The sequence below is a fragment of the Chionomys nivalis genome, chromosome 11 (assembly GCF_950005125.1).
Source record: "Chionomys nivalis chromosome 11, mChiNiv1.1, whole genome shotgun sequence".
Taxonomy (NCBI): domain Eukaryota; kingdom Metazoa; phylum Chordata; class Mammalia; order Rodentia; family Cricetidae; genus Chionomys; species Chionomys nivalis.
The window spans coordinates 17373438-17385316 of NC_080096.1; the positions used below are offsets into that span (position 1 = coordinate 17373438).

Consider the following 11879-nt stretch of genomic DNA (forward strand, 5'->3'; position numbering starts at 1 on the left):
TGGTTCCAAAATTAGTTGCTCAGCATCCGTCCATCTCCCCACCAACTCATCTCCATCCATCCATCCACTCATCAGTTCTTCAATCAATCCATCTTCTATGTAGCTATTAAAACAGCAGAACAGTGTGGATCAGCAGGAACAGAAGCTTAGCTCCTGTTCTTAAAAAAGCACAGCAGTAGCCAGGCGTAGTGGTGCACACCTTCAGTTCCAGTGTTTGGAAGGCAGAGGCAGGCAGATCTCTCTGAGTTCAAGACCAACCTGGTCTACAGTGTGTTCCAGGCCAGTCAGGGCTACAGAGGGAGACCCTGTCTCACAAAACCAACTGCATACAATGAAATACAGGTGGTGATACAGGAATGAGTGGAGGGAAGGTTTGTATGGAGAAGAGATGACTCTTACCTAAGCTTTACTTATTTTTAAGCTGGTATGCAGCAGGGGAACAGAGGAGTGATGAGCATTTTGGGGCAAGAGACTGTATTGGCTAAAAGGTGTTTCTTTTGAGGACCGTAGAAAGGAAAGATGTGGGAAGCCATCCTTCTGTCTGTGATTAGCCCGATGTGTGTTATGAGGAGAACTGCCCCTGGGTTGCCAATTTTGTGCTAAACCTAAAACTACATTCTCTTGGTCCTGCTCTAAAATACTAAAAGTTGGCTAGCTCTTCTCTGTCCTTGCTTCTTTTATCTCTCTCTCCAGTAGTCCCGGTGACCTCTCATTTCCTGAGCAGTTTCTGCAAACACTGAAAATGGATCCTAACCCCTCTCTCAGCCCATGCATCTAGTTTGGATGTCCACAAACCACAGCCAAGGCCTCCCACAGCAGATAGGGCCCTCTGGACACTCAGCTAGGAACAGACGTCTGACTTCCTGGAAACGTCTCTGGATTGCTGCATCATAGACACCTCTAGATCTCTCTGTTCTTGAGTCCGTCAGCTCTGAGGAAGGTACCGAATTGGCAGCTTGTTCTCAGACTGCTGATTGAAAGTGATCTTCTCATGTAGATCGTTGTGGTGACCTTAGTTCTAAGTGGAGAGGCAGTTGGAAGATATATCCAGTCTCGATGAAGGAAATTATTTTGTTGTAAACCATTTCTGAATTGTTCATTCTGTGCATTTTCAAGAATATTTTAAGTTTTTTTAAAAGATTTATTTACTTATTATTATAGTGTTCTACCTGCATGGTGCAGACCAGAAGAGGGCACAGATCTCATTACGGATGGTTGTGGGCCACCATGTAGGTGCTGGGAATTGAACTCGGGACTCTGGAAGAGCAGCTGGGCCACCTCTGCAGCGCCAGCTTGTTCTTCAATCTCTGTTGTATTTGCGCAGGTCGCAAAGCTGCTGTACCTGGAGGTGGATTTTCTTTTGATCCAAACTCAAAAGTCTTTCTGTTTTAGTGTTTGTAGTGTGCTAAGTTCTTTCTAGAGTGGTTTCTTTTTCTTTATTTATAGATAACCTGAAGCGTTTCTGAGTAATGTTTTATATAGATAGCCTTTTTTTTTTTTTTCATCCTTCTTCCTCCTTACTCCTCCTTTTAAAAAAAATAAGGTCTGATGCAGCCTAGGCTGGTCTCAAACTCACTTGTGGAGCTGCTGTTCACTCCAGACCTAACGAGGGCTCTTCCTGCTGTTTGTATGCTGCCCTGTGTGGGGGAGGGGGCTGGGCAGCAGAACTGCCCTAGCGGGTAGACCAGCCCGTCCTAAAGCAGCAGTTGGAACTGTGAGCACTAAGATGCCACCCCTGCAGGGCAGGTGCAAGTGTGTTGGCATTTCTTGAGATGTGGCCAGTAGTGCAAAGCTGAACACGGAGAGCCTTTCTGTGAGACTCTGCAGGCTCTAACGGCTTTCTCTTGTCCCCTGGGGAAAGAATTATTGTTACTAGTTATTAATTTAGTCATAGTTAGGGTTTAGATTTTAGTCTTATTTTTATTTTAATTAAGGAACTACTTATCCATAAAGCTTTGAAATTTGAGGTTTTAAAAGTTATATTTAGTGTGTATGTGTGTGTTCCTGAGCATTCTGTGTACACCTGTGTGTGCAGGAGCCCGTGGAGGTCTTCAGAAGGGGCTGGGTCCCCTGAAACTGAGTTACAGGTGGTTGTGAGCCTCCACATGGGTGGAGGAACTGAATCTGTGCCTTCTTTTGCAAGGGCAGCAAATGCTCTGGGTCACTGATCGTCTCTGGTTTACTGAACTGTGCTTTGCTGCTAGAGATGGACGGTTAGGACCAAAGATGACCGATGTCAGTGTGTAACTCCAGAGGCATGCTGTATAGAAAATAGGCCACTTTATTTTGTTTTGTGGCTTCTAATTCACTATCCTCCTGCCTCAGCTTCACCAGAGTGGGGATCACAGGTGTGCACGGGAGTAATTTTGCACACTGGGCTAGAGGAAGACATGGGTACGCTGAAGAGGTGCTGTGCTCTCTGCACTGGCTCTGCTGGGATGCTCGTTTGGTCTTCACTGTGAGAGCTGTTGATGACTCTGGCACCGCGAGCTGGTTGTCTTCAGAGCCAAGAAATCCAGGCCTATTGGCCTTGGGATTAGCTGTCTCCACTCAGGCGGTAGGGAGAGAGCTCTGTAGTGGGGAAGAACATTGGTGCACACATGTGATTCAGATAAATTCATAGATTTGTTCACTAAAACACTTGCTGTAATGTTCATGGGAGAAGTTTCTAGGGTTAAAAATTGAGAAATTTGGAGACTAGGTAGACTTATTAAAAAGAAAACCAGCTTGAGTTTTTAGAGGATAGACCTTTACTGAATCCACAAAAGCAAGCAGAAGAAATGTAAATAAACCAGGCTATTTCAGCACTCAGGCCAGCCTAGAATGTATATATGTATGTGTGTATAATGTATGTATATGTTTGTAAATGTACATGTATGTGAGAGACAATGGAGTAAAAGAAAACATTGCCCGGTAATACAGTTTCTTTCAAATCTTGTTTCCTCCATTTTAATTTAAGGGGACTAAGACCAGACAACATCCTCTAGAATAAGTTAAAATAAGTAGTTTAGTTGTGGAATTTTACCTGATTCTCTAGGGCCTACCAGCTGAAGAATATTCTGTGAAGCAGGGCTCGGGGCCTCTCTGAGAGGAAGCAAGCCCTGCTGAAGGAAGGAGAAGGTGCCCAGCCTTTCCCCACCGACTTCCCATTCTAAAGAAGAAACACTGAATGTGTGTGGTTAAAATGTAAACGCGTGTGCACGCCTGTTTAAAACTGGTGTCATGACTTTCTTAAGGATGAAAACTTGGTCACAGCACAAAAGAGGGTTTGGTATGACGCCCGGCGTCCTGTTTATTTACTGTGCAGCTCCACAGTCCTAAATATACCACAGCGCATTTAGCACGGGGAGTGGAGAGAGAAGCCGGGTGCTGTTTGGAAGTGAATGACCCACTCACTGTTTTGTCCTCAGCCGGCTGCGGATGATCAAGATGCTTGACCAGCCTGGGCTCCTCCTGCTGTCTGGTTCCCTCATGCTGCTGCACAGGGCCAGGCCAGTGCCCGGCATACTAAACGCCCAGCTGTGGGAGCTGTGTCTCCCGGCTACCGAGAATTGGAGAGTGCCTTGCTTTATTTCTTTGTGCTTCTTTTAAAGCTGTGTTCTGATAGCGTCTTGGCACTAATGGGTGCCACACTGGATGTGAAGATGGAGTTGAGCACATTCCCTTTATTTACCATGAAAGCTCCCTGGGATGGCCTGCGTGAGAAGTCTCATTTGAGGGCACGTGTGTTCTCCTGGTCCAGGCCCCTTAACACACCATTTCCTTAGCATTCTTATCATTAAATGGAGGTGGGGAGTGGATGCCCTTTGATTGCCAAGAATATTAATATGTGAACAAAAACATCGTGCACAGCTTTGTTTCCTAACATTCAAAAACAACCATAGAAACCGTAAGTGTTGAAGGATGGCTGGTGTCACCTGCTCAGTGGCTTGGTGACGGATCAGACTTCGTGTCATTCTTCTGGAAGGATCTGTAACCCAGTGTCACCTTTTCTGTGTAGGTACTTAAAGCTGTCACCAAAACACCCAGAGTCAAACACTGCCGGAATGGACATCTTTGCCAAATTCTCTGCTTACATCAAGAACTCGAGGCCAGAGGCTAACGAAGGTAAAACGTTTTAAATTGGGTGTCACAGAAGGAAGCTGAGTGTAGCCAAACCCCAAAGACTGAGCTGTTAGGAAGCCAGGGAGCGTGAGGAGCGTGTGGAGGAGTTGCTGCTTGTGGGACCCGCTCCAGTGCCTGGAGTCTGGTAGCCGCCATGGGGTGGGGGGCCCACTGAGCGCACAGACACTGAGGAGTTACCCTCCAGGGAACTGCGGGCACAGGCAGAGCCGTGGGCAGAGTGGCTGTGGTAATGAAATAGATTTAGCTTTGACTGACTGCTTATTGAATCCCTTGTTTATTGTGGGTACCGGCAGGCTGTGGTCCTGTGCTTTGTTGTGTACATGTGTGCTAATGAATTCCTCTTCCTGAGCAGTTTTGGGAGTGGGCTTTAGAAGGTGGTTAGAGTCCTCAGCCCTCACATCTCTTTGCATCATAAAACTAGAGATTTTGTTTCAGGGCATTATTATGGTGAGGGATAGTTTAGTAGTACAGATACAATTTGTTTGTTTTAATTAAGATACGTATGAAGCCAGCCTGGGCTACATGAAACTGTCAAAAAACCAAAGCAAAAACCCAAACCCCAAAAATTTAGGGCTGTAACAGAATACAGACAAAAATCTGCCCTCTAAAAATATGTTGAGTCTGTTCTGGTTGTAGGCAGCGTGGTAGCTTGGGCTGGGGTCAAGGCTCTGGCAGCCTATGGGATGGAATAGCAAGGAGAGGGGGTGGGGATGGTAAACAGGGCTGTTAATAACAGCTAATGCCACAGAGTGAAACACTTGCTGATTTTCCTGTTATTTCTGCTCCCAGCAATTCCAGATCCTTTCTGCTATCTGGTTTAAGATGGCAGCATTTCATAATCCAGTGTGGGATTTGCATGTCTTTACTCTTGGTGTCTGGGGTGTAGTGACTGAAAATCTTGTCCCCTAAGCAGACGGTTAAGCTGGAGTCCCTTCTTCCCAGAGTGTCGTTTGCTCCCTGGGTGTGCAGGCTGCTGTGTCCCTAGAGCTGGCTTTTGTCCCAGGCCTGCTAGCTGGCCAGCCCCCTGTGCTTTTCACAGTTGTGATGTTTTTATTCTGTGTGCAGTTTTTGAGGGCTGGAGAATTGGTTGGATTTCTTTTACTGCGTAATGGGGAGGACAGGAGAAAAAAAAGAGTTTTCCTTTGCCTTGGGTGATGAGGGTGGGGAAAGAGAAAGTGACTCACTTAAGTATAAGTTTGTATTCTATTTTTTATCTGTCAACTTGTTAGTGCCTTAAGCGGCCACCTACACTGCTGTCTTTAGAGCGCTGCAAGCAGTAAGCAAAGGACTCAGCAAGCACTTAATGCCGGAGGCTTTGTGTATAGTCGATGCCTATTGGTAAACGGGGATTTGAGTTGTGTATAGTCGACGCCTGTTGGTAAACGGGGATTTGAGTTGTGTATAGTCGACGCCTATTGGTAAACGGGGTTTTGAGTTGTCGAGCTGCTTTGCTACATTTCTCCACAGGGACCTCTCAGTGCCCTGAGGCTTTAGGAAACACTTCCAAATCAAATTTGAGTTGAATGCGTGTGTGTGTGTGTGTGTGTGTGTGTGTGTGTGTGTGTTGCTCTTCTCTGCCGAGAGCAGTTGCATGCTTTAATAAGCCTAGGGAGCAGGGCATCCGGCTCCCAACCCTCACACGGCAGTTCACAGAGGTGCACTGTCGCTTTTCATTGATGAGTCTCTGCTTTATCAGCCTGGTAAATATTTGGAAAATCCAATGTATGTGAAGAGTTTAAAGACCCCTAGGACCTAATTTAGATGTCTAGGTGCTATGGCATCAGTCTAGGGAAAGTGGGCAATGGCCGGCGCTTAGATTGCTGTATTTATTTTAACAGCAGAAATGTTTATGTCACATCTAACACCTCTGCCTTGAATCTGTCCATTCAGATCGTGTAAGTAATAGAGCAAGATTTGCTCATTGGAAAAGCCAAGGTGATACAGAGATAATTTTTTAGAATACAGCATTTATTCTTTGAGACTACCCTTCACGCACACGATGTATTTTGATCGTCTACTCTTCTCCCACTAACGCCACCCAGATTCAGCACCATCTCCCTCCCCACTCTTTCAACTTCATTTAAATAACCCACTGATACAAAATCTGTACTGTTCATCTGTTCCTGGGTGTGGGGCATCCACTGGATGCCTGGGTGACCTACCAGGACCACAGCTTTAAAGAAAGCTCATCCTTCCTCCCCCAGAAGCCATCAACCGTCAGCAGTTCCTCAGCTAGGGATGGGACTCAGGCGGCCCCCCCATTCCCATGCTAGAATGCTGACTGGTTTGTCCTGTGCAGCAGCAACCATAGCTGCTGCGATTTTTTTTTTTAATATTTTTATTTATTATGTATACAATATTTTGTCTGCCTGTATGCCTGCAGGCCAGAAGAGGGCACCAGACCCCATTACAGTTGGCTGAGTCCCCATGTGGTTGCTGGGAATTGAACTCAGGACCTTTGGAAGAGCAGGCAATGCTCTTAACCTCTGAGCCATCTCTCCAGCCCCTGCAATTTCTTGAGTACAGGGGTTTCGTCCTATCCAGAAGACCCTTCCTCCAATCCCCTCTGACTCACAGTTGGATAGTAAATTCAATATAATTTTAGTATGTAATTCAGTGACAGATCCTAGGTGACTGGGAAGTCATTTTATATAAAACTGTGTTGTGTGTGCTCACATTACTATATATTAGAAAGCTTCCTGTCACTCGGAGGCGGAGGCAGGAGACCATGAATTGAACTACCTTCACCCCAGCGGAGGTCCAGTCCAAATAAGTCTGCCTCAGGCTTCAGAAATGCACAGTAGGATTGTAGCCGTTTCCCAGTTGTTGGACCTTGTAGATAGTCTCAAGGGGTTTTGGCTAGGGCTGTGCTGCCCGTGACTGTCCTCGAGCCAGATTCTTGAGCCATTCCTCCTTCTCTGAGGTGGTGTCTCACTCTGTGGCCCAGCTCTCCTGAATGCAGATGACAGGTTTGTGCCACCATGTCTAGCAATTCTATGCATTTTAATTTGCCACAGTTTCAAAGTCTGTACCAGTTTGTATTTTCACTAACCTCAAAATGTTCATTTCCGTGGACTTCTGACTCACACGTGTCTGCATTTTTAAATTTTGCTGTATTTCCATAGCCAAAATGGTTTTTATTTTCACAATTAATTTTAAGCGGCATGAACTGCATTTACTGCCTTGCACTTTCTTTTTTCTTGTTTTTTTGAATAGCTTCTTAGGGATGGGAAAGTAACAGCCCTAACTTGCAGACAGAGCACGTTCTGCTGGGTGACATGCTACTGCCTCCCAGTGGTTAGTCTTGGTGTTTTCTTTATCCTCATGACAAACGCCTTTGCCTGTGTTATAAGCTTTAGAACTTTGCTAGGTTCATTGGCTAACACTGTTTTTGGAACCTCCTACTGCCTGTTTGTATCTTTTTTCCATGGCCATCCTTTATGATTAATCATAAATTATTACTAATAATGATTAACATAAATTATCACTAATTTTCTTCTCTCCATTTTCACTGTTTTTGTTTTGTTTTTTTGAGGCGGGGTTTCTCTGTGTAGTCCTGGCTGTCCTGGAACTCGCTCTGTAGACCAGGCTGGCCTCGAACTCATAGAGGTCTGCCTGCCTCTCTGCTTTCCTGGGTGCTCGCAAGTGGCTTAGTCCAACTCTCTGAGGCATGATAGTCCTCTTGGCTCTCGAGGAGACTGCCAGTTCAGTACTGTAACTGTGACTTTCCATTCTGAACGAGTGCCTTGGGCAAGGCAGTCCTGTTCTTGGCCTTTTGTGTGACAAGGCAGGGTGAGATCCCAGGCTTCCTGTTTACATTGTCTGCTCAGGCATTGGTGCCTCTTGGCACATTTCTTCATGGTGAATCCAGTGAGCAGGATCATGCTCCGCTTCTCAGCAGGAATTTCTCCTAGCCGTGAATCAGTAGACTTGCTTTCCCCGCCTGCCTTTGCAGTTTTAATGTCAACGGGGTTGGGCTGTAGCATGTTTGTATGTGTGTGTGGGGGGAAGGGGGTGACAGGACAATTTGCTGGTTGGCAGAATAGACACGACTCTCATTTGTTTCCGCCCTTGCGTAGCCAGGCTCCAGGGACAGGAGCCTTCTGTCTTGCTCTCGAGCTGAGGGTTTGAGTCAACATCAGCCCCTGCCCAGGGCTGGGCTTCCTCTTTGACAGTGTGTTCACATCTGTTTCAGCACTGGAGAGGGGGCTCCTGAAGACACTGCAGAAACTGGATGAGTATCTGAACTCTCCCCTTCCTGATGAGATTGACGAGAACAGCATGGAGGACATCAAGCTCTCCACCAGGAGATTCCTGGACGGCGACGAGATGACACTAGCGGACTGCAACCTGCTGCCCAAGCTGCACATCGTCAAGGTGGGCCTGCGGGGAGGGGAGAGGACCAGAGCGCCCCCTCAAGGCCAGACTGGACTTTATGAGACCCTGTCTCAGGGAGAAGAATTTTTTTTTTTCTTGTGATTGAATAAAAAGTCAAAGATGGGGCTGGAGAGATGGCTCAGTGGTTAAGAGCATTGCCTGCTCTTCCAAAGGTCCCGAGTTCAATTCCCGGCAACCACATGGTGGCTCACAACCATCTGTAATGAGGTCTGGTGCCCTCTTCTGGCCTGCAGACATACACACAGACAGAATATTGTATGCATAATAAAAAAAAAAAAAAAGTCAAAGATGTAATAGGTAACTCTGCACTGAACCGACACCGTCAAATCCTGTCTGGTCATCATCACCTGCCTGGCCTTTTTCATTCCAAACCTGAAATGCCAAGCACCCTGAGTTATTAAATGAGCATTACTGCTGCAGTAAAGATCTAAGATGAGGAAAACAGTTTTAGAACCTGGCATGCAATCCCAGCGTTTGGGAGATGGAGGCATGAGAATCAAGAGTTCAAGGCCAGCGTAACTAACATGAGATTGTACCAAAAAAACCAGCCCAATTAAACTAAAAAAGGAAGAAAAGAAAACAAACTTAAAATAGTATATGTTTAAAAACTAATAACCCAGTGATTATACCCAGCCATCCCCCCATGTGCAGGGCAGGCTGCCGTAGCCACTGCGCATTGCCAAGTGCACGGAGTAGCACGTGGTCCTAGTCCATGCGAGCTTAGCTACTCTGTGTGTGCGTGTTCACCTGGGTAACCTTGGAGGCCAGAAGGGGGTGCCTTTCCCCTCTTGTTGGAGTTACAGGCAGTCATGAGCGCCCTTCATGGGAGCTGGGAACAGATCTGCAGTCCTCTGGAAGAGCTGCTCCCAAAATGGGTGGACAAGAGGTTCACAGAATTACTAGTCTAGTGTGGCCATTTGGAAGGTGGATGTAACTCTTGATCTCTTGTATTTCAGGTGGTGGCCAAAAAATACCGCAACTTCGATATCCCCAAAGAAATGACGGGCATCTGGAGGTACCTGACAAATGCCTACAGCAGGGATGAGTTCACCAACACCTGTCCCAGCGACAAGGAGGTGGAAATCGCTTACAGTGATGTCGCCAAGAGACTTGCCAAGTAGACAGCACTTTTGAGAGAGATGCTTCAGATTCCCCCCAAATACGCTTTCCTAACAGACTGCTCTGCCTCCTCTAAAGTAGAAATGTATTTTGCATGAACATGCAGTTACTCAAGACTAGGATTAAAGCTAGACAAAGTGTAGTAGCTATCTCCAGTACACACTCCTAAGCAGTATTATTCTAAAGTCCTCTGCCCAGCCCACCTGCCCTGCCCGTCGGAGGTACTCCGCCACAAGCTCGTCACATGAGAGGCAGTTTGCCATCCGTCTGGAGTCCCGACCTTCCTGTCCATTCACTGCGTGTAGATGACAGAATTTGAGGTGCAATGTTCAACCATTAGAATAGTAGCCATGACGACAGTGGCCCCCACACTGGTGTATAATGCATGGTACAAAGAATATTTATGTACGGGTGAGAGTTGTAATACTGAAGAGCGAATATGGAAGGATTGCTGCTGTGTTGGACACACTGTCTCAGTGTAGGCTGTGCTGGAGTGTGCTCGAGGGCCTTGCTGTCTGGGAAGACCACCTACCGCAGAGAGATTGCTGTTTCTTGGCAATCTCTAAATTGTGTCATTTGTATAAATTGTAACATCTGATACTGTGTAGAAACTGAGAGACTGAGTGCTGGGAAGGCATTCTAGATGATAAGATGGGTGGGTTCTCTCTTACCTTATCTGCTCTGTGGGTTTCACCCAGGACCATGCTTATATTTGCAGCAGTATTGCTGCCTCTGTTGTTAACAGGTTCTCGTTCTCTCTCTCTCTCTCTCTCTCTCTCTCTCTCTCTCTCTCTCTCTCTCTCTCTCTCTCTCTCTCTCCTTCCCTCCCTCCCTCCCTCCCTCCCTCCCTCCCTCCCTCCCTCCCTCCCTCCCTCCCTCTCTCTCTCTTTCCCCTCCCCCTCAGAAGTTCACCGGGTTCAGGGTGAGCTTATTGAAGTCAAGTACAGTTAACTCCTAAAGCAGGGTCTCTGGGAACGGCCCATCTTCAACTCCCATGAAGCACAGGTCACATGTTCCCATCCCACCTTCATTTGCATTAGACCAAGTGGGAGGTCCTTCTTGGGATACATTGTGGTTGTCATAGTTAGTGTGGATTTCCCACAGTTGTGCCTAATGTCACTTGCCACACCAAGGAATAGCACTCTGTTCTTTTCTTGCCCTTTGTTCTGAGATGAGATGTTTCTCTGAAGCCCTGGTTGGCCTGGGACTTGAGAGGTGAACGAGTTGGCCTCAAAGTTGTGGCAATCCTCCTGCATTTTCCTCCCGAATGCTGGGATTATGAGCCTGCATCATCATGTCTGGCTTGTTTTGTTTTCTCATTTTTTAAACAAAGTCTAAGATGAAAGTTATTTGTAGTCTAACAAAGGAGAATGAGTTTGGAAAAAGAGATTTGCTGTGGGTCCTCGTCCCATCCAAAGTGGACTTTCTACATAGTACCCCAGAGCCTGGTTGCGACTCTATTATATTTTTGGTGATTTTTTTTTTAATGTAACTTGTTGAAGAAGTGCTGTTTCTTGCAGACTTTCCCTCCCACAGTGCACTGCTTTAAGGTGGCCTGCTTTCCCCTTTGGTGTGCAGACAGTAAATAAATAAAAGTCGGCTCTGCGGAAGTGTTCTGACTCATAAGCAGCCCCTTTTCAAACTTACCAGGAATTCTCTTAGCACAGGGACAAGCTTTAGAGCGCACCGCTGTGGCTCAGGGAGATGCCTTGGCCACGGCTTCACCCTTATTGCTGATCAGGGTGTGGCACCCTTCACTGTGCAGACACTGGGTGGTGATGTCTGGTTCCGGAGGGGGTGGGGACGTCAGGGACGTCAGATGACATTATCTTTTCTTCTTTGAGAAATGGTCCCTCAATGTCTCCATGGGCAGAAGTGTCCCAACTTTACAGAGTGACAGCTTGTCCTTGGGTGGGGTTGCATCTTTCATGAGGAAGATTCCAGAGAACGAATGCCTCTTCTTTCTGCAAGTGGACAGAGTGAGTGAGGGCTCCCACCAGAGGCTGTGGCTGACGTGCCCGCCCTTGGGTGTTTCTTCTCTGTGGCTTCCTAATTTGCCTCCTGGTTGCTCTTGCTGTCTCTAGTTGTCCATCCAAGGAAGGGAAGCCTGCCTTGGTTTTGACAAAGGCAGAGTTGTTTTTCTCTGTAGAGCCAGTTGTAGATGAAGAAAGTGAAACAAATTTGAGTCTGACAAATGGACAGAAGCTGTAAGGAGAAAGGGCCACCGCAAGCACCCA

At 46.7% G+C, this 11879-nt stretch overlaps 1 protein-coding gene across 1 annotated transcript in view; it reads left to right on the forward strand.

The window, feature by feature from the left end:
• The window catches only part of Clic4 (chloride intracellular channel 4), a 58907-nt gene extending 47660 nt beyond the window's left edge, over window positions 1–11247 (forward strand). The window contains exons 4-6 of the mRNA XM_057784891.1: window positions 4001–4107; window positions 8321–8502; window positions 9480–11247. Coding sequence (XP_057640874.1) covers window positions 4001–4107; window positions 8321–8502; window positions 9480–9644 — 454 coding nt within the window. The 3' untranslated portion in view covers window positions 9645–11247. The remainder of the gene's footprint in view (window positions 1–4000; window positions 4108–8320; window positions 8503–9479) is intronic.
• Window positions 11248–11879: the final 632 nt, after the last annotated feature.